Source organism: Podarcis erhardii, assembly GCF_964252035.2.
Source record: "Podarcis erhardii genome assembly, chromosome: 14".
Taxonomy (NCBI): domain Eukaryota; kingdom Metazoa; phylum Chordata; class Lepidosauria; order Squamata; family Lacertidae; genus Podarcis; species Podarcis erhardii.
Genome location: NC_138503.1, coordinates 34168908 through 34195545, shown reverse-complemented (window position 1 = coordinate 34195545; position 26638 = coordinate 34168908). Strand labels below are relative to the sequence as shown.

General features: G+C 39.8%; 1 protein-coding gene across 31 annotated transcripts in view; it reads left to right on the top strand.

Annotated features, from left to right (window-relative positions):
• RBFOX1 (RNA binding fox-1 homolog 1) overlaps positions 1-26638 on the top strand; it is a 1493407-nt gene that overhangs the window by 1000468 nt on the left and 466301 nt on the right. For 26 of the 31 annotated variants that reach the window (XM_081840292.1, XM_081840267.1, XM_081840271.1 and 23 more), the window contains one exon: positions 682-723. The exons of 4 other annotated variants lie outside the window; for them this stretch is intronic. In XM_081840292.1, the coding sequence (XP_081696418.1) occupies positions 682-723 (42 nt within the window). Of the gene's footprint in view, positions 1-681; positions 724-18046; positions 18514-26638 lie in introns of those variants that run through there. One more of the 31 variants, XM_081840286.1, reaches the window with a different exon arrangement.

The window sequence follows — 26638 nt, the reverse complement described above, 5'->3', positions numbered from 1 at the left end:
TCCACTGTCCTAGTAGGGTCTTTCTTCATAAGGGATGTAGGGCCAGAAGCAAAGTGGTCCATTAGGTTCCTCTGCAGGAATATTACTTACAAATAAGACACGACTCAAACTTTTGACTACTTCTCCTCCCACGGGGACATAAAACAATTATCATATGGCATACCTTGATAACCCCCTTGCAGAAGGTAGACAATTAAATCTGGCCCTAGAAAAGGTATGGTGATTTTTGAGAATAGTAAAATTATACAGATATGTAGCATATCCAGTAAATTTTAAAATTAAACCAGTATATGTTTGCAAGCATGTTCTGTGGGCATTGGATATAAAATATTGGCAATCAATATCTTTGATTCGTTGTTCCAGAATAGATTTTACAGCAGCTGGGACTGGAGTTCTGAAGTCTGGATCTTGGTGGTTATGATATCAGTAGGCATGTTAGATCTACTGCCTCTAATATTTGCGTCTCCCCCTTCAATTTTCAGCTCCATGAGCTCCCATTCTGGATTGATCAGGACCCAGATTTCTCTCCTAAATTTCATTCTGCCACCATGGCTTTCTTTTGGCCTGTCTGCTCATCTTTCTCATATTGTTTACAGGCAACATGTCAATAATCCTTGCAAATTTCAGTCTTTGAAGACCTACCATTTTAACTTTACCCTCCCTACTCTTAATTCCTTGTAGCTTTCAAGACAGCAGATGAGTTGTGAAAGAGGTCAACTAAGGGTAAGTGTAACAATATGCAAAATCCTTTTGGGCAATTGGTGAATTGTTCCTTGTTATTGGAAAGGACCTCTGTTGAAGAAATGGTTCTGTATTGTGTCTGTATGTGTTTTTAACTCAAGGGTGTATTTAATACATGCAAGGTCCCATGCTTGGCACTGGTCAGAGGTAATCAAGTACGGTATTATAAAGCATAGACTTTGTTTTCAGCTTGATTAAGAGGGAGTATATTATTTCAAGGGTGGGCATTGTGGGTAGGCAGATTTTGTAATACAACCTAAGAAAGGAGAACAAGAACTGATTTCTCATGTTGTGAGAAGGGTGAGCTTTGTACAGAATTGAAAATCTTCTAGTGAGAGTCAGGTTGTACTTCTGTTTGGATGACAGCAGGGTCACAAAAGTCTTATTTTACCATCTGCTAAAGCAAACATAAACTCTTCCCAATGTTTTTTTGCAAAGGAACCCACTGAGTATCCACTTTACCACTAAATTATAGTTTCTCATCATCTCCTCTGCTGAGGGAGGTCTTGTTGATATCTATTTATTATTTATACATGCTGCAGTGAATATCCGGAATTTGGTTAATGTGACTTCCAGTCTTTACCTGGGGAGACAGGAGACAAGAAAATATTTATTTATTTATTTATCCATTCATTCATTCTATTATTTACTTATCACACACATTTACCACCAGGCTTTTCACTTTTAATTATCTGTGGCCTTCTTCAGCGTTTGGAATAATTTATTCCTACCTTTTAAACATGATAATTTTAGATTTTTTTTTCTGTTTTGTTCTATGCTGGTTTTAATGCATGTGTTGTCTATTTATTGTTATAAATCACTTTGAGTTATTTTGTAATAATAATAAAAAGTGACTAATAAAATAACAGTATAATAATGTGGGCTGCTCTCATGGGGAAGGAAGAACCCTCCTGAACCAGAAGCTGTTACCCCCAACTCCCCTCCCATTTCTGAACTTCTCTTAATGTATGCTGTTATTTTTCTTACTTGCTCTCTTAGAAATATATTGTACTGTGTGTGTGTGTGTTGCTGGGGTCATCTTACCATTGACTCTACCTCCTTGGTCAGCATCACTCTCCCATTCCAAGAGCAAGGCATATAAATGTAATGGCTGTATCCAATGCTATCTGTACTCACACCCATGAAAATTACTAGATATGCCTAACTTGGGTTCATAAATTCCAGAGGTCTATTCTGAGTATAACTTGGTTGTATATATCCCCATACTTTGAATAGGGAGGCAGGCAATCTCCCCTACTTGCTATTTCACTCATGTTTGCTAGCAACAATTCTTGGTGAAGGCTTCCTTTCGCAAATGTAATTCCACCTATATTGTGCTCTGCCAGGCTGGACCGAGAGTCGGGTAATAAAAGGCAAAGATTTTCAGATGAAGACCAGCTAAAAAAGAGCCTTGTTGAGATTCCTCCTTTGAATAAGCCCTTCCCTTTCATCTATACCCTGAGCTCCCTTCGTCCTATTATACTCACCCCGACTGCAAGTGATGTTATTCCAAATCACCCTCTCCCCACTTCCATTTTATATCTTCTGCATCTAGTCCCAAGATGTGCTTTAAAAAAACATTTCTCGCTGGCATGTTTTATTTCCCCCCATCCTCTGAATCTCATCTTGCTTCCTTGTTTTATGGAGGGGTCTTGTGGCACTGAATTCAATGCCCTATGCTGCAGCACCTAGAAAATGCTGGAGGAAACACACAACATGTGTGTGTGTGTGTGTGTGTGTGTGTGTGTGTGGTGGCAGTGGTTGTTGTTGTGTGTTCTTCCTATTACATTTCACATTGTGGCTGAGGATGGGGGGGGGGAGCCCACACTTTGAAACATGAATCATACCCGCTTATTTAAGGCTGTGAAGCAGCTTAGGATCACAGCCTTAGGTAGAAATAAGCTGTAATTCATAAAGCTATAAAAAGCACAATGACAGCCCCAGAAGCCTGTCTTCAGCTTGTGTTTCGACTCCCTGAAAGTCTGAGACTTTTTAACCAAAAGCCTTGGCTTTGTCACAGCTGTAATGTTCTTGTTTAAACTGATGAAATAACTTCACTTGGGTCTATGGATTTGGATTGTTGGTCTATCTAGACAAGCTCCATCTGCCTCAACTTGCACCCGCTCCCAAGATTTCAGGCTGAGGTATGGCCTCAGCCCTATGTACTCATGAGATCCTGTAACTATGATGTGGAGGGGAAGTGAATTCAGCCCGAGGGCACCATTTCCTTTTGGGCAACCTTCTGAGGCCTGTATGCTGGAGGGTGTGGTGGCAGAAGCAAAAGAGGGCAGAGCAAAAACTGTAACGTTGACTTTTGGGCAGGAAAAATAATTCCTACATATATTTACATACCCTTCTATAGTCTGCACAAGAATGCTCTCTCGCCCTGTGATATCCAGGAAGTGGTATTCATAAGCCTTGCCTGCAGCCGTGGAGGCAGAGCTTTAGCCATCATGGCTTGTAGCCATCAATGGACTTCTCCATAAATTTGACTAGTCCTTTTTTTAAAGCCATCCAAGTTGGTGGCCATCACTGCCCCTTGTGAGAGTGAGATTAACTATGTGCTGCATGAATAAGTACTTTCTTTTGTGTGTCTTCCAACATTCATGGTTTGATCCAGCGGGGTTCTTAGGAGAGCTGAGATTAGCTGAGGCATTTTGTGGTGTGTGTAGTCATTCACTGCCCTTGTGAGTTGGAAGTGTGTGAAGCCATCCCTATCTGCACTCCACACCTTTAGGTGTACATGTTTAACTGTAATGCGTGATGGCCACTGAGAATTCCCATTCTTGAATATTTTCATTTGTTCCAGGATTCCATCCCCCCCCCCAAAAAAAAACAAATTAGCATCTCAGCCCAGTAATTTCTTAATTGGCTGGTGTTAGGGTCAGTTTATCATTTGTTTTCATCTATGGATGCTGAGCATTCATCAAACTACCACAGAGGATTTTTTGTTCAAAACAAAAATCCATCTTTGTTAGGTGACCACAGTTGATGCAAATCCTCTTCTTCCTCAGCATCTGTTTATGACTTTCCTTTCTTTTTATAGAAATAGTAGTAGCAATGGTAATAATAAGAATAGTCATAGTAGTAACAACAACAACAACAACAACAACAACAACAACAACAACAACAACATATCCATATGGCTTTCCCTACTTTTGCAGCAGTAGTAGGAAGCAGTAATGATAATAATAAATTGCACATTTCTATAAGTCTTTCTCTTTTTTGTAGTAGTAGCACTACAAATGATAATACTAATTAATAATAGTAAACATGTGGCTTTTCTGGTAGTAGGAATTAATAAATACTACTACTGATGATGACGATGATGATGTATCTATATGTGTTTGTTTTTTTCTCTTTGTTGTTTTAACTCCCTCTTTTCCAAGTATCTGCTAGCATAGAAATGCATCTGCAGAACCCCAAGAAACATTGGAGGTTTCCCACAGCTCTTATGTTTCTACATCCTTGAGTTTCCATCACTGGCTCCTTCCAGTAAATAATAAATGGCACATTACCAGCACAGGGTACTGTGATCAAAACTGGGCCATCAGAGTTGATGTAAAGTGCAGATCACGGTGTTCGTATTTCTGTGCTTCGATATTGTAAGGGCACATACAAAACACTGCACAACATGAAGAGGAACGGAGGAAAATCTTGACATCTCCAGATAAGTATTCGTCTGCTGCTCTCCAGCTGCAGACCAAAAGCTGTAAGATTGTCACAAGTGTAAGATTAAGATGTGGCAAAACAGGGGTGCAAAATTAGTTACATTCTCTGTACCCCACCCTAATGGCAGGCTTTTTCCAGTTCCACTTTTGGAAAAGAGAAGGAACATTGATGTCCCAGAGATGGATGACAGTAATAATAATATGTGATATAATCATACAGTGGTACCTCGGTTAAGTACTTAATTCGTTCTGGAGGTCCGTTCTTAACCTGAAACTGTTCTTAACCTGAAGCACCACTTTAGCTAATGGGGCCTCCCGCTGCCAGTGTGCTGCCAGAGCACAATTTCTGTTCTCATCCTGAAGCAAAGTTCTTAACCCAAGGTAATATTTCTGGGTTAGCAGAGTCTGTAACCTGAAGCGTCTGTAACCTGAAGCATATGTAACCCGAGGTACCACTGTAATAATAATAATAATAATAATAATAATAATAATAATAATAATAATAATAATAGGTGCTCTGGGGAGACATCTGTGTCTGTTTACATTTTGGCAGACTGTCCTAAACCCTGTATTAAAGGCAGGAGTCAAAGTACATTTGGGGAACTGCAGTGAACCATGATGGAAGTGAAGCCATGTTCCCTGGCTTAAAACTGCATGATTAGCACATTCTCATCGGCTCTCTGAAACAGATGATTAAAGCACATAGATCTCAGTCTCTCGACCCTCTCTCTACGTCAAGATAGGTCTGCAGCTATATTTAAAGCAGGGAAGCTTTACTCAGCAGTATCTTGACTCTGTTATGCTAATTCTCTCTCCCCCACCCACCCCCTCACCCCACATAAAATAACTGTTTCTAAAATAATCTTTTAAAAAGTGTTTTGCTTGCCAATCCATCCTCTTAACTGCATCAGTGAATAAATGGCAGCGGAATTGGCAATGTGAGCATTAGCATAGCAAACAAAGCCAAGGATTTATTTATTTATTTATTTATTTATTAATGCTGGGAAGTAAGAGCAGCTGTATTAAGTCTGATCACATTTGGGTTCATTTGTTAGCTCCAGAAGCTAGTTCTGGAGGAAACGTTCCTGGGCCCCTGGAGCTCCTGAGGTCCACAACTTGAGCTGAAAGCTGGAGCACTGAGCAGCAAGGCTTCATACTGTAAGACAATCGCAAGGGCTGAGGTTACACACTGCTATTCCTTTCTTTGCCTGAAGAGGGTGCCATAGCACGAACAGTAATTCCACAGTAGCCCATTAGGTCCCTGCCATAGCCGGGGGGGGGGGGGGGGGACATAGATCCTTGAGTAGTTTTATAGAAAATGCAATCTTCTTTTGTTCAAGACTCATTTTGAGTGTGTGATGGCAGCTTAAAAGAGCCACCTAGTTGAGAACCATGTGGAAAAATTATCTCCCTTTGGGCTAGTTGTGCACACGTACTTCCTGTGGGGGGGGGTTGTTTTGTTTAAAAAATATAATTATTTAATTACATTTATATCCCACCCCCTTCTCCAAGGAACTCAGTAGTGTGTGGCCCAAGGTCCACCAGTGGGTTCAGGGCCGGATTTAGGTTTGATGAGGCCCTAAGCTACTGAAGGTAATGGGGCCCTTTATTTGTCCAGCTGTCCTTTGTCAATAACAAATTGTCGCTGGTTTTTGTGTGTTGAATATATGCTATATGGTAATTTATGGACCATAATATTTTAAGGAGCAGGTGGGGCCCATTACTTACATCATAGGAGCCTATACAACACAAAACACTGTTGCTGTATGTAGGTTTTATTTTATTTGTTTTTTTATTTTATATTTTGGAAATGTACATCCAGGTGTTTTTTTCTTTAATTCCCCCCCCCGAGAGTGGGGCCCTAAGCTATAGCTTGTTTAGCTTATAGGTAAATCCGGCACTGAGTGGGTTTCATAAATGAGTGGGAAGAAATTAAATTTTTTGAAAGAGCTGGAAGAATTTTTTTTTTTTTTGAATTCTTGGATGCAGAAAGTTTTTCCTCGTAAAAAGCAATTTTTTTGTAGTTTTAACTCTCTTGCTCTGTTGCCACAACAATGGTGGTGATCAGTGGCCAGCAGGCTGCCAATTCAAAGCACGCCCCCCGCCCCCATAAAAATACCATGACGTAGTGTCTTTTTTCCCCAGTGGCATTGTTGGAACTTGAACAAATTTCAGCAAACCAATTATGAGGGAGAGTTATCTTTTGCACAATGGTGCATTTTTGCAAGATACGGTGTGGGAAATGCTCAATGCCCACCAGAATACGGGGTGTGAAATGGATCTTCAAAAGAGAGGAGAGGTCCCTAGCAGGCTTTTGTCACTTGGCATTCCTTCCTTTGTTTGCTGCTAAGTCAAGATGGAAGGAAAATAAGTTTCCTGCATCAAGTTAACTTTGCGGATACATCTTCAGCCAGGCACATGACAACAACTGGTTCGCTAAGTGTGGGCTGGAGGGAGGTGAGCCCATTAAAAGCAAAATAACAGCCTAAAGGAGTTGGCAATGAAACCTCCCCAAATCCCTGTGCATCGCCCTTAACATCTTCACTCTCATTCACTGGACTAGGAGGGCTCCCCTGGCATGTGATTGAAAGACAGCTCATGCTTGGAAACTCGCCTTTCTCAGAGGGAAACGGTGGATGAAAACAAAATACTTGTTAGGTCAAGGAAACAAGAGGAACTGGAGAACAGCCCTGTCTTTCAGTGGAGACACTAATGATGTCCCACTGTAGAATGTCTACAGAATGCTCTTTGTGAAGACATGATGGAATGCATGGGCATTCCACGCATGCCGTGCTTGGCTTGGACCTCAAGACAAATCTCTTTGAAAATGTGTTGTGCTTTTCGTATTTTAAAAAGTTAGCATTTCTACCAAGATATAAAAAGCCATCATATACTGCCTGAACAATAAGAAAGCAGCTGGTTTTAGACAAATCAAAGGAGGCACTTCTTCACTTCACATGATATGTAACCCACCTATGGATTTAATTGCCCCTGAGAGATGCAATCTTGTCACGTATACCCAAAGTAGGACCTGCAGCAGAAAGTTGAAGCATGTGCTGGTTTTATAGGAGGGACGTGCCTGTTCAGCTTTCTGCTGACCAGCCACACCCTCTCCCATATTGTTCCTATATTTATGTTTATTATATTCATTAGTAAAAAAAGGAAATATACAGATATCACTAAATGTGAGAAAGATACTATTGTCCAGAGTAGAAAGCAAAATCATATATAAAAAGACGCAAACATCTATCAAAGAATAAAAGTATAATTTAAATTCAAATCATGTGATATTTTGTCATGATCTACCAGGTAAGTATATCTGCAGGTGTTCTTACATTGAATCCAAAATATTAACAAGACCTTCATTTAACAGCAGTTTTGTTCATTTATAGAAGAGGGGAAATGTTCAGATCAACCAAACCTATTTGTATGGTGGCAGTGGAGGTTATCCATGTTCCTCCGTATTTCTGTATGTTATAAAGTCACACCACGCAGAAATACATTTATCAGTCTTATTTGGATGCCTCAAAACTCCAACTTTACAGGTCAATTTTCCCAAATTGGGCCATATTCCAAGCCAAATTGTACACCAGGACACTACAGAGGCACCAATTACATCTCTTCCATGTCAAGCAATGCTACTGTTTTTGGCTTGCAATAATTGACTAATAAGATCTTCACTATTCCCTCCTTCACATTAAGCTTAAGCGTAAGAGTAGGAAAAAAGGCCTACTAGATAAGGCCAGTGGACCAGACCATCAGCATCCTCTTCTGCCAGCTGCCAACTGGATGCCTCTGCAAGTAGGACCTGAGCACACAGCAGCTCACCCCACTTACACTTCCCTGCAACTGGTACCCAAGGGCTTTTAAGAAGCAACTCAGCCAAAGACTGAAAATAGTTCTCCATCTCTACTTCAGAACTTGGTCAGAACTCTTTTCTGAATATTCCTTCTCAACTCTCCAAGTCGAGAAATCTTTCTTCTCCACCCCCACCCCCCCAGTTTGCCCACACCTCCTTGCTTTTGTTTCATTTCCCCTCAGCTGCCCAAGCACTGTAAAAGGTAAAACGGGAAACTAATTATATAGGCTAGAATCGATTAACACAGACAAAAACAGAGCTGACATGAAGTGGCCAGGGTGTTCATGAGCCAGTGAGCAGCAGTGGGGTTCGATGGCTGCTTTAAAGCTTGGTTGACATCAATTCTCCTTAAAGTACTCTTCTGGAATATCCTTCACAGAGGTGGCTGGACTGGGCATCAAAAGAACTCTTTCCAAAACAAATGAAGCCATTTGCAGTATTTCGGCGCTGACCTCCAAGCAGTATCCCACAATGGCCTCTTATTCAAATTGGCTCAAAAGGAACAAAATAGATCTTTACAGCCAGCCCACCAGGGAAACCTGCAAATTAAGCTGCAGTTAGAACTGCAGTTTTTTATTCTCTCCCCCCCCCCTCCCCACTATAATTCCAAACCCATATTGAGCAGCTCTGCAACAGGGGCTCTGTGCTTTGAGTAACAGGCCCAATCACCAGTGACTAAATAGATTGCCGGAATAATTGTTTGACTTGTCCCAACTAGGGATAAGGGAGAAATTCAAGGCTGATTAATTTGGAAAGTGCAAACTAATTCAGGAAAGTTGCAAACAAAGTAGGCTTGCATTAAAATTAAAACAATAGGTACTTTGTTCTTTGCAAAACAACACAAGAACTGAAACACAGCTAACTTTGTATTTTATTTGTATTTATTTTATCAGATTTATATACCACCCTTCATCACTAGATCTCAGGGAGGCTGAAATATGTACTTTTTGGATTCTACAATACAATTTTCCAGTATTAGGAAAGTTTTAGGGGAAAGTATGTATAACATACAAAATTGCATTATATTGGATTGGCAGACATTGCTTGGAAAGCGCTGCATATTATGCAAAATTGCATTAAAATGTGTATGTTAGGAGCAAGGTGCATGATAGTTTTTTGTGAAGCTTTTTGATGGCAGACTGATTATGAAATGTAAAAACTAAAGTTTGGAAAGAAGAAAAACTGTGACAAATTACCGTACATTTTTGTCCATCTCTCCAACTCCCACAACCATTTATTCGGCTTCGTTTATAGAACCAAATTAGACCTCTTGCTTTCCACCCCTCTTCCAAAGATCTGGTTGAATTTCATATCCCTTGCCAATGGCAACTGGCCTCTCAGTTATGAGTCAATGGTTTGGATCACACTGTACCATCTTTTCCAACCTGGGTTCCTCCCCGACTCCCCACAATTGTGTCACAAATGTAAATGTTACAGCTTGCAGAAACTCTTAGCTCAGTGAATGCTAGCAAACTTGATTGTACACTCAGCAAGCTAATAGAAAGTGAAACAAAGCAACCTGAAAAATGTGGAATTCAGTTAAGCGTGACAGTAGATGAGTAAGGTAATTGAGGTGAATGGTATTTGTACTTATTAAGAATCTACAGTTGGACCATATGGTTACTACTGGTGTTTGTCAAACTCTTCTCAGGACCTACTGTTTAGGACCTATGCTACTTACAAGGAGCTCTTGTCTTTCCCCCATGTGCGCCCCCAAAAAACCTTTCATTCATTTCTGATAGCAAACATCCAGTAGATGGGTCTCTGTCACATACCTGAGGGTGGGCTGTGTGTTTGGAGGCCTGGTCCCCAAAGAAGGGCAAATAAAATAGCTCCCCCCTTTTCTTTCCAGATGTCTTCCTGACTATGCTTATCCTTGAACCTTAAAACATAACAGTGGGAAATGTACTGATGTCTTAATTTCTAATTAATGGTTAGAGATCACACGCTGGAATGTTTCCCCTTATTTTGTTGTTGTTCTCTCTCCCCCCCCCCCCACATGATCAAAGCTAACATATCAGCAATATGAATAGTTTAGACCTCTTCTTATTAACACATGCTAATTTTCTGTGTGCAGGGATTATCAGTATTAGTATTTTGATGCAGGAGATCATCCAATGATGAAGTTCCTGCCTTGAAGTAGGGTACCCAAGAGGGGCTGTACTAGAAGGTTCTGATTGGCATGCTTCAGCTCTGAGTCCAATTCAGTGTAGAGAAAATAATTTCCTGTCTAAAACTATGCTTCATAATCTCAAAAGGAAAGCTCTGTACTTTCCTTGAATGGGAGAACCAGAGAGTGCCATTTGACTTGTTTCAGGGAAAAAAGATGGGGAAAAATTGATTGGAGTAATCAATTTCATAATGAACAAAATTTCAAATACAGAAATAATTAGTTGATACAGCCCCGAGGCACAGTTCAGAGAACTTTTATATGCTGTCTGTGGAGCGCCTCTGCTCCAAAAACAGGGAAATTTTGATGTAAAAATGATTCATGTGCTATAACTGTGCATACTCCTTTATCGTATTAATAACATCTTTAACCGCCCTTTCGAAACTTCTGGAGCCTCTTCCGTACTCCTGAGGCTCACAGAATCAGATTCACTAAAGCACTATCAGAAATTTTATTTTCAGTTTAACCACTGGAATCTAATTCCTTCTAATGTGATATTTGAAAATGCATTATTATCTAAGTTAATATGAAGTAATCTAATATATGGCACAGCAGCCACACTGAGTTGAGGGATCATTATTAAAAGTGAACAGGTTGGTCTCACAGGGTGTTGATTTCAGATGTCCTCATTGCTGACAGTTGTGTGGTAGCTGAATTTAGAGAAGCTTTATGCCGAGTCAAAATAGGAAAGGATAAGTATTATTGTTATTTTTAATTCTTTTCTTTATAATTTTCTCCCTATGAAATGCCTTGAAGTGATTTCACAATGCGATAAAACCTATATAACACAATTACTATTATAACAGTTGAAACAATTATATTAAAACAATTTTATTTGATGCAAATACCAACTGGTCTAAAAATCTCCACTGAGAGGGTTTGTTGAAAGAGGAGAGAAGACCATAGTTTTGATACCTGAGTGTTGTGTAATGGGAGACAGTTCCAAATGGGAGGTGGTACTACATTAAGTCCCTTTCTGAAATGGACCTCCTAACAAAATGCAGTGCAATGATTAGGTTTGGATAAGATATTTACTATATATTACTACAACATAAACCTGAGCTGTAGTAGCTCGACACTCTTCTTCCCTAGTCACTTATACCACCATATATGGCTTCTTAGTAAACCCTTAGGGTTTTTGTTGATACTTCTGGAACTCTCAGACTAGAGATGAATGGGGGTGGAGATTTAATATTTGAATGCCAATATGACCAAAGCTGCTCCACACCTCCCATACTAAAGTTTCACTTGGAACTTGTTTATTTACCAGCTTCCACATTTAGTGAATGTTCTATATGGTTCTCAATTAAAGGCAGAAATAAAGCACATATATTCTACATGTATTTGGAGACATTGTATTTCAATATGTGCGTTTGGAGAGGGAATGCATTTAGAAACACATATTTGAATTCCCTTTTAAATGTGAATTTTCATGCAAAATATTATTTCTTTGCAGATTGTTGCAGAAATGGGAAGGAATAAATTTAGGGGTGAACTCAGGCAAAGGTGGTCAGAGCCCAGGAAAATATAGACTGATTTGCCCATTGAGTCTCTATTCACTTAGAGAGAAGGGAGAGATGTTACAGAGGCACTGTGTGTTTCTCTGCTTCTGAATATATAACCACCTATTCAGTCTTGCAGAGAACTGTGTGGAATAGGTAAAAGTTAGCAAATTTAAAATGCATGTGTGTGTAGGGGTGGGGTGGGTGGCAGCTTAATTGCACAAGATGTTTCATATATTAAGCGCCATTCCTTGTAAAATGTGCTAATGCATTTAGCCTGTATAGTTCAAAGGGAAGCCAGTTGTACATGTGACGGAAAACACAGATTCAAAACTGTGATTCCCCCCCCCCCCTTGCTTCTGTGTGACAAGTACAATGAATGTTTGGGAACATTAAGATACATGCAGCAAACAACAGCATTTCAGAACTGTTCTGTGCGTATCTTTGACAGTAGGTGTCTCAATCATGTGAGATAATTCTGAACTGCTTTGTGAAAACTGCATATCTCTTCAGTTGGTTTGGAATGCTCTAGTCAGCTTTGTCTCTGGGGGTTTGCAGAATGAGCCCTATTAGGACAATTTTATGCGAACTTTGTGGGCTCCCCTTTTTTTCTGGGGTCAATTCAAGGTGCTGACTTTGGCCTTGAAATTAGCTTTTCCACTTTTCAGGAATCTCTTCCTCAAATCTCCTTAAGATCTGCTGTTTGTGTCTGGGACCCTGCTCACGGTTGTTCTGCCAACAGAAGTGTGCTGAGGGCTAGGGAACACACACTGTTTTCATTGAGACACCTCAACTATAGGGATTGTGGTTTAGGGTCCTCTTTGCCTGTTTTAAATTAAGCCGTGATACATTGTTCTGAGATATTATTATTGTTGTTGTTGTTGTTGTTGTTTCTAAAATTGCCTTGCATTCACTTTCATCCTGGGTGAAGAGGAATCAAAATTCAGACCACGTGTATGGACTCATCTAACTAGTGCCCTCCACATAGTGCGATGCCATAGGGCAACTTCTTATGAAGAGTGATTCACACTGGGATACCAGCAAGACTCTAAACTAGCTTCAAAGCAGAGCATCCCCTGACATCACCAGGGTGGCGAGATAAAAATCTGGTCTGCCAACCAGAAAAGCACCCCCCCCCACACACAAACACCCCAGTCTAAAGACTCTGCCTTCTTCTTCCTTGCCCCCCTGTCCATGCTGTGTTTATGCTTTGATTCAAGAATCACATATTCAGATAAATTACATATATGGGAAATAAGCCTATTTTCAAATGCCCTTATATTAAGACAGTTGCTGGCGCTGAGATGCTTCTGTAGGATTTATCTATGACATTTATTAGTCACTTTTTGTTTTGACAATCTACCTCATGTACAGCAGTGTGAATAAAATTAAGCAACAGGAAGATCTGCAAATAAAGAAGAACAGAACTGTCTGTCTGCCACAGGGAAATTGTTAAACTATGTTAAAATCTAAAAGTCCATAAAATGGTAAACAATGTCATCAAAAAGTTAAGTCAGCCAAGAGTCTTTATAAAAAGGGGGGAGTTTTAACCTGACACTTAAAGGTAAAAGTACCTTCCAGAAGTTTGGGGAGGTTATTCCAGAGAAGAGGGGCCACCACTGAAAAGGTCTTCCCCCTGATAGCCAGCTGAGGGCACCAGAGTTCACCAAATGAAGATCTCAGTGAACTGATGGCAGGAAGTAGCAGTTCTTTAGATACCTGATCCCCAACCATTTGCCCATGTGCAGCCTCTGCACATATGCTTCTGGTTCTGCCATCTCCATCAAATAAACCATAAAAGGCATTCTGGGTTTTGTGGCTAGGCTTTGTATGCATCTTGATGAGCCTGAATGGGATGGACAGAGTGAATGGATAGGTTCACTTTATTTTATTTTTGGTCCCTTTTCTCATAATACTAGGACTGGGTCAATGAAATTAATTTGCTGTGGATTCAGAAGAGACATTAAACAGCACACAATACACAGTAATTAACTTGAGGACCACAATGCCGGATATAGACTTAGAAGTATTTGAAAAGGTGAATAAACAAACGCCTTGGATTGGAAGGAGAATAGCTAAGTGGTGGAACCCATGCTTTGCTTGCTGAAGGGTTCCTTAAAACTCCAAACGAACAAGAACTTGAAACATGATTTTGTTGCACAAGGAAGTGGTATTTAGTTGGTTTCAGGGAAGCATGGTTTTTATATGAGCATCCTAGGGTGGCACACTGAAATGCTTCCAGATGCCACGGTCTTTAAAGATCTCTCAACTGCTGTTCACTTCATCATCAAGATTTTAGTTTCTGCTCCCAAACGCCCCTTGCGATCATATCTCACAGCGAACCTCATTGTGGGCTGCTTTAGCAAGTGCCACTCCATTTGCCAATGGCCACGGCACACTGAATGATTCAACAATTTAGCTGATGTGTTTAAATTATTTACACAATATTTTGCCCTGTATGATTAAGCTGGAGATGTAGGTTCCCAGGGACTTCATTTAAGGCACGACTTTGTCACTGGTTGACTGAGCACCCAAAAATATAACTACATTTCCCCCTTAAATTAAAGGAAGGTCTGAATTAGGAGCCAATTCTTTCAGTATGTATTTCTTCCCTTATTTCTCATATACAGGCTGTGAGTACGATTCATTATGTCACCAAAACTGCACTGCCCATATATAGAAAGATGGAAGAATCTGTTCACTTTGGTTTCTCTTAGGTCCAGTTCTCCACATTTCTCCATCAGTGTGCAACTTATTTTAAATAAAACAATTCTCAAAAATTCATCAGCATTTCAATTCAATATTTGCTAATACATGTTTGCATTAATATTTGCCTAATAGATACAATTTAGCAAACACCCCCCCCAAATGTTATTTCCCCCTGATACGGCCATTTTTCAGACACTTTTAACCATATGGATTCTTATTCACATTACTTGGCTAGAAAACTGCATTGTAAAATTTGGGAAAGTGTGCATTTCGAAGGATAGCTATTTTGGGGTTTTCATATCATTCCAGAAGTGTGGATTAGGTACGCTCATCTTTAAATGTGAACTGAATGGAATGCCTTCCCCAGTCTTATAAGAAGGAGGCATTTATAAGCCTAGAGAAACGTCAAAGTTTGCAGGTGTACACAAAATATTTAGAAAGAAAAACAAAGGAAGGGGGGACCCCAAAATCAGCCCAGGAGAACAGTATGCTCAGAGGCCACTGGATGCTGATTAATGTTTGGGAGGGAGCAGATACTGAGGGAGAAGAGGGAGTGGTTGATATCATTGGTATTCTGAACAGCAGCATTCTGCACTTTAACATTTTGTTGCATGTCCCAGTTTTGCTTTAGAAGTGTGTTTCCTAAGGATGAGCCTCATTCCCTGCATTTAATGTTCCCCATGTTCACTCTGCCCTGGATTCCAATTCTTTTGAATCCCCATTTAACTTGAGGCCACTTCACTATGCATGAAGGCTTCTGCAATGTGTGGACCATAAATGTTATAAATTATGTGATGAGCCTCTGTGCATACAAAAGATCTCTGCCTACCCCCAGCAATGATAGCAGCATCAGGGGCAGGAGTTGTATGACTTGGGGTTGCGGGCACAACCCCTGAGACCACTCTTTCCTGCTTCCTGACAGATATTTGCAAATGCAGTAAATGTTCTGGAAATTGAACATGTGCAGAGTGCTATTGCTTTCATTTGCTTCAGTTAATTTATATGTCCCTCTTCACCCCCATGCTAGTGATCTTCACATGTGCCCCGATGAAGAAATATTGATGTGATTACACCTATGATTGCCTCAATATTCTTCTGCTGTGGCGTTTTTGCTGATGCCCACATTTGATGTGGCACATTCTTGAAACCCCAAAGGGGGAACAAGTTTGATGTGACCAAACGTATAATCACATAAAAAACTGTTCCCTGTTCCCCTTTTGCTGTGTTTTTAATTAGTGCATGTCTGCACTGGTAAAACGAGGGGAAAAGGTACAAAGGAACTCAGCTGCAGCAAAGTGAGCTCACACAGAGCTCTGTACTAAATCCAGATATATAAAGCAGAACATTGGAAAAGGCCAAATGATTCTGTTTCGCTTCAGAAAAAAAGGCCAGGCATTGTAGAACTTCAGAACCTGGGAAAAGTCCGATGAGGAGCTTTTCTCTGTTTTTTTAGTAATTTCAGTGATTTTTTTTATATATTTTGGCAAATAGATACATATTTTTTGTTATCTGCTCCTCATTAATTACTCCTCCCCCCATGTGTTTTGGTGAGGATGCCTTTTCTCAATTTAGTTTTTGATGTTATTATTGTGGCTTTACTGTAAGTGTCATTCTGCAGGTTCTGCCCCCTTCCTCCAGCTCTATGGAAGTTAAATCTCTGAGTGCATATTTTCTTTAAAGCACATGCCACACACATGTCAGTTCATGGGCATGAGTTTTAACATCACCCTGTTATGCATAGCTTGCCATTTCCCAGACTGCAGTTGGTGAAGTTTATGCTCAGCTGTTAAGTGTGATAACAGGCTTTACAACAATTGTAATTTCCCCACTCTATTTTTAACCAAAAACAAACAAACAGCCCCCCCCCCATTTTTTTCTGCTTGTAAATTGGTTTTAAGTAGGCCATTGCAAGGTAAGTGTGCACAGTGCATCACAGGTCAAGAAGAGCCTTCAGAAATGTGAAATAATAGTGTTGGCCCACATACTGGGGGACCACTTATGCACCCCTCAAAATGGAAAAATGTGGCACCCTGCAAAAGAGGTTGATTTGCATATGCTAATATGCATGCATAGATGCAGATTAAGAAAGAGGACTGTCCTCTCTAAAGTAGGACACACATGCACCCAAGTATACCACACTTGTGTCTGATGCTCAGAAAGGTGACAGGACCGCTTCCAGAACAGTTTGTTTTAAGCTATGAAATGTTGCACAATCTACTGCCTGGTCACATCTTTCCAAATGCATGTACTGCAAAAGTTTAACCAATAATTGCCACTGGTTTTGATTATTTTATATCATCATGTTACAACGATCACTTATGTTGTCATTCTTTCATGCCCCCGCCCCAGGATGTGGAGTAGTATTTTATTAATTTATTATTTTCTAAAAACACAAACATTGTTGGTGTTGTCCAGGATAAACGAGCCCAACATTGTATATTCCCATTGCACACTGTGTCTTTTGGTAGTGATTCCTGCAACTTCACAAATTGCAAATTGGTTTTGATGTAACAGTTAAAATATGTTTGTTTGCTTTCTGAGCTGGACAAGTTTAAATCCTACACCAAAGAATCCTGAGAAAGTGGTGCCCTTTTGAACCATATGTGTGTGTATCTGTGTGTGCAAAGCCTGTTTTGATATGATGAATAATCTGCCTTCTATTGAAAACTATTGAGAAACTTGCCTTGATTTTTAAAAACGGGGGGAAAGGGGGGGATTGCATTTTATACTTGAAGGGTTTCTTCATCCTCTAACCATGAGTCTCCCAGCCATCTTCAGATATATATTTTAAGAAGGGAGAAGGGGGTGGGGAGAGAGAGAGAGAGAGAGAGAGAGAGAGAGAACGAACATTTCCCTACTCCACATATACTCGGGTATCTCTCAGCAGGGCTTAAACAGCAGTGGCAATAGCACCGTAAAGTCAGTAGATGGCTGTAGAAAAGTATGTTGAACACTCTTGTGTTAGAGTAATAAGATTGGTAAGGCCTTGACCTGTCTAGCAGCTGCTTTTATCTGAAGTACATTTAAAGAGATAAAGAGGGGATGCAGGGAGAATACTTTCTCTTCCATGGGATCATCTCTTTGAGTTAAAGGGAGGGGGTTCTGAAATGTGAGATTTTATCATTATTTTAATAATAAAAAAAGGAAACAGGTTCCCTTTGCAGGAAAAAAAGGTGATGGCTTGAGAGCCATTAGGATCTCTTGCTTTGCTTTACTTTACTCTTTTTCTTTCTGTTCTTCAAGACGTTTTAAGGATTTTTATTTCTTTTATGTAACATTCCTTCACTCCATTGCGTGGAGTCTTCCTTAGTTATTTAATAATAATATTTCCCCCCCTCTCTCTCTCTCACACACACACACACAGTCTCTCTCACTCTCTTGATTCTACTACTGTAGTTGGCTGCCTTTTAGTGCACGGATCTGCTCATTAAACAGACACACCAAGAATTGTTACCTAAGGAAGCTTGACAGTCAAGAAAGGACAGGCAGAGTTAGGGAGGAAGAGAGGGAAGAAAGGAAGAAGGAAAAAAACGGAAGAGGAAAACGAGGAGGGGGGAAGCAGCCTGAAGCAATCACTTCTCCCACGGGGGGGAAAAGCGACTGAAACGTTGAACGAGTGTGTGCTATTCTCATAATCATACAAACAAACAGACTTGTATAAGAAAAAGAAGAAAACTGTAAAGACTTGACAGAAAAAGGCAAGATTTTTTTTTAACTACCCACTGGGCACAGTTCTTTCTTTCTCTCTCTTTTTTCTCCTCTCTTTCCTTTCCGACATACTTAGTGAACTAAAGGAGACTTCCGTTTTTGCTGGCAGAATCCTTGATTATCCCCCCTTTCAAGATGATGATGTATTTATGGGTAGGTAGTTTCTTTCCATGTCAATCTCATTGTTTGCTGTTGTTTGTTGTTGTTTCTATTATATTGAGTTTGTTGGGAGTGATGCATATCTTTAAAATGTGTCTAAATGCCGGTTGTGTAGTAGGAGAGTTGTCCAGCCAGGTTTGTGTGGAGTGGTTTTTATAAACAAGCTGCTTTCTGAAATATTGCACTATGCTCATTTTGAATATGCAGCCTTTGTAGTAAAATGTTGCTGGGTCTCAGTGTGAGTGTGTGTGCATGTGCTTGGGTTTTTTAAAAACACATTTCCAAACAGTATGCGTCTGAGATTTTTCAGGGGATGCCAATAAAACAAAAACGGAAAACGCATGATTCTTCACTTGTGGGCACACAGAATTTGCTCTCTCTCTTTTTAACCAAGGACTGTTCATGCCGAGAGGCTGATTAGAACTTCTGAATTGCACTCCTGAAACCGGATGTCAGTGATAGCTGTAATCTTGTCGCTTATCCTAGGTTGCTTCAGGTAAATGACAACTATAAATGTGCAGGAAAGCAACCCTATGCAGTTGTATGTTCAGCACTGTCCTGTTGTTGTCATCCCACCCCCCCCACCCCCGTCTGCAACACCCCCTTGGATTCAATTCTCTTAGAAAGCATAAGGAACTAGAATAAGGTTGCAATGTGTGCAAAGGGATGTGGTCAAATACGGGAACGAATTAGTGTGATAAATCATGTGGTTGTGCTTAAGCACACAAAGCAGAGTCATTTGTAAGCAATGCAGATGTGCTCCTGCTCTACAATCAAAAGAGTGCAATCTTTGGGGGAAGACTTTTCATGGGTACTGTTCGTTCGCGTTGTAAATGGCTAAATATGTAGCAGAAATGCCGTACGACTTTTTCTTGTGAATTTTCTGCTTTTCTTTGCAAACTGCTCTTGGTTGGGAGTCCTGGACTTCCACCTCCCGCCCAGCTTTCTCATTTCTGTTGACCCTGTGATAAATTGTTTTAACTTGTCACATATGTACAAAAGGCATCGTGTTTCGGCATTTACACGACTTATTTATGTTCCTTGACCTGTGCGGTGCTTTCAAAAGCTTCACCAATCAGCAAGTCTGATTATTTCTGACGGTCCCTTTTACACGGCAGACTCTGTCCAGCTTAGTTCCCCTCAGTAATATCTATTCATGCAGTTCCCAAACGGAAGCACGCTGTGAATTGTGACTTCTTTATTTTGCTAACCCCATTCTTTTTTCTCTTCATTAAAAAAGAAAAAGGAATCCAGTCACTGACTATGCTTTTCATTGGCGACTTTGATATCAGCTGGCCGTCAGAAGCATGCATATATACTTTCTTCCTTTAACAAATCCTCACAATTTTGCATTTGCAAACTCTGTGAAATTGGATCCTGCCCCTTTCTCTTTCTCTCTCTCTCTCTCCCCCCCCCCACCCCTCAGCTTTCACTTAGAATATAACAGACATATTTATTGGGGCAGAGAAATAAAAGTCACGAGGCCAATGGTAGTTCCACATTTGCATTGCATATGGACGGAATTGATTAAAACACAATATTAGTACCTTCTGGCCTGTGGTGTGTATGTGAGTGTGTGTTATGCCTGCATGTGACTTTTGGCTACATAAAGCTTTGCTGATTAGAAAACTTTTTTTTTTTTAAAAAAAAAGTTTAATTACAGGTAGCAATTCAGCCTTTCATTATCTGCAGAGGAGAGATGAAGAGGTGTAATTCATATTATTTATGAACTGTTCTCTCCCTAGCCATTCCTGGTACCTTCTGTTTGTTATAAACCAATGCACAATAACACATAGGTTTCTACAGCATGCTCTCCTGGGTTCAGAAAACTCACTGACCTGCTTTCTTAGTAATTAATCTTTGACCTTTAAAAGCCAAGTCTTTCAATTTCTATTTTCTTCTTTTTGACCAGTATTTTACAGCAGTTCAGATTTTTATTAGCAACATTCATCAATGTGAAGAGGGTTGCTCTCTTTAAATATATATCACCCCGCAAACACCCTCCCCCACCATCCAAGCCAGGTACTCAGCACCATTTTCCAATATTAATTTGGCTATGCGGGTATATCAGCCACTATTTTTTAAAAAATAAAATAAAATCTAAAAATCAGATTAGTTGGCTTCACGCTGGGAATTAAGTGCTTTCATTATCCTCAGATGCTGTTGCTCCCAGAAATAAGAAAATATCCCACAAGCAGCTTATAATTAGAATCCAATTGCATTATTTATTTATTTTGCATAGTAGTAGTTTTAAGACTCACAGACATCTAATATATAGATCTTCGAGTCTCTTTCTCTCTCTCTCCAGGTGTTTAAATTCTTTCAGTGAGCAGAGATCTTGTGTCTTGGAAATAAAATGTGGAAATCTCTGAAACAGTCTGATGTGAGAGGACTCCATGTTGACACTAACATCAGTATTTTATATAATTATGCCTCTGCTAGCCAGTAATATGAATATTATTTGGAGTGCATAGCCCGTGTGAAAATTAAGTTGGTTCTCTTAGTGGTATTTCGCTCTTTGCTTCCATTAGTAATGCAAACAGGAAATCACTTGATAGTGGAGGTGTGTTGCCTCTTATTATGTACATAGTGGGTGCATTAACTTTTTTTTGCAGTCAGTGAAGTTTTTCTCAGGCTATGAAGGTCTCCTATTTGGAATTTGGAATTCCCTCGCTCTCCAAGAATATTGTTTCCTCTAGTGTACATTGATAGTGTGGCATCTCCAGAACGACGAAGGGTTGAATTTTGAGTAACATTGTGTGTGTGAAGAAGTTATTAATCCAGTGTATGTTTTAAAGCTGTTTTGTGCAATATCCCCATGCGAGTGAATGTAGATATGTAGATATATATTTCTTACGGTTGTGAAAAACCCAGAAGATGCAGACAAGAAGTCAGTTTTAGAGTCTTATGGTCTGCTCTAATGCTCATTTTCTCATCAGAATTCAGATCTGAGCATGTGCAGAGTTCAAAACTGGGCCATATTCTAGCAATCAAATTGATTTCTGTAATACTCCCCCCAATAATAATAATAATAATAATAATAATGAGAGTGATCCCTAGCTGCATAAACATCTTTTTCATGTTGTCCAATGGCATAGGCACAGTGACTCTTCATACAGGAAGCTGATTTCTTTCACACAGCACAGAAAGTCAATATGAAGTCCTTCAACAGGTAGAGAGATTAAAATTCAGGGTCTGATCTCAGATAAGGGCCTGAAAACCATTTTTTCATTATAGGATCTGAAAGACCCACTGTGTATATAACATAGGGTCCCTCCACAGGATCAACATTATCCCAGCCCCTAGTGTTGACACATGTGAGCCTGTTTTTCCTTATACATATCCCTTTAAAGTGTGATAATAGTTTTAAGTTTTGGTTCTCTGGCTGTTCAATTTGAATGCAGAAGACTGGCATGTTCCCTGGTGGTGCTATGGTCTCTCACACTCCCAGCAAGATCAGTGAGTTTGTGGATAGGGCTCTGTGGCATAGGAAGGATCTGTCTTAATTTTGAGCTGTCTGAGGGTGAATCTGTCAATTTTGGTTTTCTCTTTATTTTTTCCACTGCTAAGCTTAGTTCTCCACATTTCAGTTTGTGATTTTTTAAAAAAGTTCTCAGGAAAGTTCATCAGCATTTCCATGCAAATTCCTCCCAATATACATATTTCTTTGCCTAATATACTCATTTCCCAGAACATAGTGTATTTTTGCATGATATTTCCACATATACACGCTTTTATGCACACTTCACCTTAGTCCATGCATCATTGAACAAGCTACTTGCCTGAGGATTGCAAAATTCAGAGAAGTGCAAATTCCAAAGGATGGCTGCATTTCAGTTCTTGGATTGTTTCAGAAAGTGCAGATTACTAGAATGTGGTTTTAAATGCAAACTGCATCAAGTCTCTATTCCATTCCAATCTATGGCACATCCTATATCCATTTATCAGCGATCAGTAACAAATTGGACTTGAGGAAGCTAGCCCATCTTTAGATGGAAACGGATAACTCTGCGTTCAAAGAGCAATATATAGTTACATCAGTGTGGACTTTGGCGCATGGAATGACACATCTAGCTTTCAGAGTCCATGAGACAGAGTCCAGGGGTGGCTTTGGTTTTTAACCACTTCCCCACTTGCTGTCTCTGCCACTGTTGCCATCAGCATTGCCATACCTCAGACTGAGCCATTTTAGATTTAAAAATGAAGATTGAGGCCTTACTATAGGGGAAAGTGGTTGGTGTGCCACTTACTACTGGGTGGGGCTTATTTTGATTGGTTTATGCACAGTCTTTTGTATATAAAATTAGCAGCCTTGTAGTGGGTGTTCTAAGGAACCATTTTTTTAAAAAAAGTGGTTAAAACAGCTAAGTTTTGAAAGGTTCAGTTCACCTGATAGAAAATAGCATCCAGCTGTATCCAAACATAGACAAATACCTGCTCATTGATCTCAGTCACCGTCATGCACGATTTGGTCAGTAACACTGCAGTTTTGAAAATGCCATCTTGATTCAAAATTATGTCAAATTATATGCAAACACATATGAAAACCTGCACTTTGATCTCAGGAACTAGCTTACAAAATTTGGTTACAATATCATAAGAAATGTCCAAATGCATAGTAAACACACACACACACACACACACACACACACACACACCTACTACTACTACAGCAGACTGTTTGCAGCTAAGATGGAGAACCTTTGACCTTTCAGGTGTTCCAGCAAGCATGGCCAATGGCCAGAGATGATGGGACAGGTAGTTCAGCCACATCTGTAACTAAAAGGGTCTCAGGCAACATGTTTGGGAAATATCTCTGTTTAAGACAAAATCCAAGGACCACATTCCCTTATGGCTAAACCCACCCCACCAGTAAGAGCAGGGGGGACATACAAGCAGTGGGTGGGGCCAGAACCAAATTTCAAATTTTTAATATACTTGATGCACAGTCATCAGATGCATGATATCTGTTCCTGGCATCTGATTATACCTGACTTTGTTGTTTTGGAATTGCACACTGGTGTTTGTTTACAATGCTTGACAGTTGACGTGGCATATTTAACATTTGACTGTGTTTCATAAGAGCTGTGCAATGGTATTTAGCAATTTACACTTCGGTATACAGGAGATACAATGCTATGTGGTTTCTGACATTTGGCAGCTTATATTTTTTCATCTTTGTTACCCCCTCACACAAAAAAAACCCCATGTGATATGCTAGCAAGACCTTTGTTTACTTGAAAGCAAGTTCCACTGTGTTCAGTGGGATCTATCCCTATGCAAGTGTGTGCAGGTAATGCAGTTTCATTTTACAGAAGCTGGGCATTCATCCCCAATTTAAAATTTCACATGACAGTTTTCTTAATCTGGAGACACCTTGACATATTTGCAAATATTTCCCTCAGCGTGCTCCATTTCACAATATGGCACAGCATAAGGATCTCAGCTATCCTACGATTTCCACTCCTTGGACAATAATTTCTTTCACAGCCTTTCTGGCAAAGCAGGGACCATCATAGGTGGCTTCAGGAGTTATCCTCAGTTGTCAGCTGACAGGCCACTCTAGGCTATTAAAGGTACATTAGGAAGAACCTTGTGGTGCTCAAATTCCAGGGGCACTCATCTCAGCTATGGAGGTATTTTGGGGAGGGAGTTGCAAACTTTTGAAGGAGATGTACAGAGTCAGCTGAATTATTCCCCAGTGTTCCAGAAGACAAAGTTGGAAGCCATTGGATCTCCAGTGGCTTCATCTGATACACACAGAGCAGTAAAGCTGAGGAAAGGGCTTGTTCCAGGATTTAGAATGTGTCTTCCGATGGGTCCTTTCCTCTATTGGGTGTAGCAGCCTGAGACCAGAGGTTACCAACCATGCACTGCAATCCTAATGACATCTACTGACTCAGAAGTAAATTCTGATGGATTTAATGGGACTAATTCCCTGTGAAACTGGATTTATTAATTTCATAAAATGTATACACCATTTGATTGCTAAAGACAGCAACCCTCAAATCTGTTTACTGAAAAAGCTAAAACAATAAGAAAAATCAATAAGAAAATTTAAGAAGAATTTTAAAAATTCAAGAAGTAAAAAATATCAGTAGACAAAAAAAACAACAACCCAGATTAAAACTTGCATCACTTTTTAAACTTCTGGGTAGGCTTTTCTAAGTAAAACTGTTTTTAGCAGGCACGGAAAAGAGTGCAGTGAACATGTCTGCCTGATATCAATAGGCAGGGAATTCCAAAGTGTAGACGCTGCCACATTAAAAGATTGAGTCAGGATTGCATCATTAGGATTGTGACAATCCGAACTCCTCCTTTAGCCTAGCAGGGCTGCTGCTTCAATCACAGCCCTGCTGCTACATATTATATAGCCAGGGGAGAAGGCGACCTACAAATGGCTGTTTTGTCACTTGTGTGTTTGCTGCCCTGGTCTCCTTTGGGAAGGAAGGGAAGGAAATAAATTTAATCCAAAACAAATTTTAATAGTAAAGAATCTGTGTTTGTGGAGGGGGTGATGAAATTACCCTGAACATCTTAATAAAAGAAGTATTGTTGTTGTTGTTGTTGTTTTAAAAAAGTACTATATTCTTTGAAAGCCCTTCTAACAGATTGGGGAAGACCATTCAGAAGCCTCTTAAAACCCGGCTATTATCTCAAAAAATTCATTTCCAGGTCATTTTATCTCATGCTTCTCTCACATCAGTAGCCACTATTGTTGAACTTCATGTTTGGTATTGGCACTATGAAGACACTTTGATTCAAGGGGCACCAATTAGCTTTCCAGCAGCTCAGGGGAGAAGGGGTTGGAAGGATTGGGGGGAGGTGCAATAGAAAAAATATACTTAACAGAGGTACCCCATCCAATAAAACCACATAAATTATCACCACCATGTTATGCCATTGCTGAAAGAATTGTCCAGCTTGCCAGTTACATATTGGGCTAAGTCCAAGTGCTGGTTCTAGTTTGAGAATGGGATACATTAAAAAATAATCTCACCCATTATATACCCAATTCACCACTGAAGCTGGCTTATCAGGAAGTCTATTCCGCACAATAATAGGAATTGGGTCTTTAATGTTGTGGAACCTATGCTGAGACAAAAATGTGGAGAACTGAATTTGACTTGAAAAATGACCCAAAAAATGACATATTCACCTATCCCTAATCAAAATGCATTGTGAAAGTATAATGTAGGATAAAATACATTTGGAATTGTATGCATTGAGATAATATATATATATATATGTTTACATTTATATTTTGTAAAAAAATGCATATTCAAATACTTTTTTTAAAAAAAAAGACCCATCAATTAATGTTAATATGGGATATGACAAACTTATGAATACAATGCAAAATTGGCATGAGCTGCAGATAGGCAGATCCACCCATCTCCACTTAGCTATTTCTAGAAAATTGAAATAAGTCAAGACACTTCAAGAGGAAAGCCTTTAGTTCTAGACCTATACACCCATACCACTGAACTAGTTTTGAAACACACTGCATACATAACCATAATGTCTAATAAATATTGAGGGAGGGCTATAGGTAGATCATATATTCTGCATGCAGAAGATCCCATGTTTGGTCCCTAAAATCTCCAGGTTGAGCTGGGAATGCTTCCACCCTGAATCCATTGAGAGCTGTTGCGAGTCAGTGTAGACATTACTGGGCAAATCGATGGTCTAACTCCAGTTTAGGCAGTTTCCTGTGATCAAATGATAGCTGTGTGACCCATGCAGTTTTGAAGGTAGATCTCCTGTGTTTGGTAGTTCTGGTCCATCAATGAATTCATTCACATGCTAATGCAGAAGCTTATTTCTTTCTGAAATTAAAACTCTGTTCAGCCATGGAAAAGGACACTGAACCATCGAAGTTTAGTTAGCAAGTATCCAGAGATGATTTCTCTTTTTGGTTCACTCCTGGAAACACAGGTCCAAGATTTGATTTGTTTTCCTCCCAATTTGAAAAGGGCAATATTTACCGTATGTTGTATTGGAGAGTGTCAGACATTTAAGGAGGATGCATAGGGAATTCCATGCAGCCTTAGCTTCTTCTTTTTCTGAGATGGGAGACCCTTCATTTCACAAAAGTGTTTACATCTTTTGAAAAATG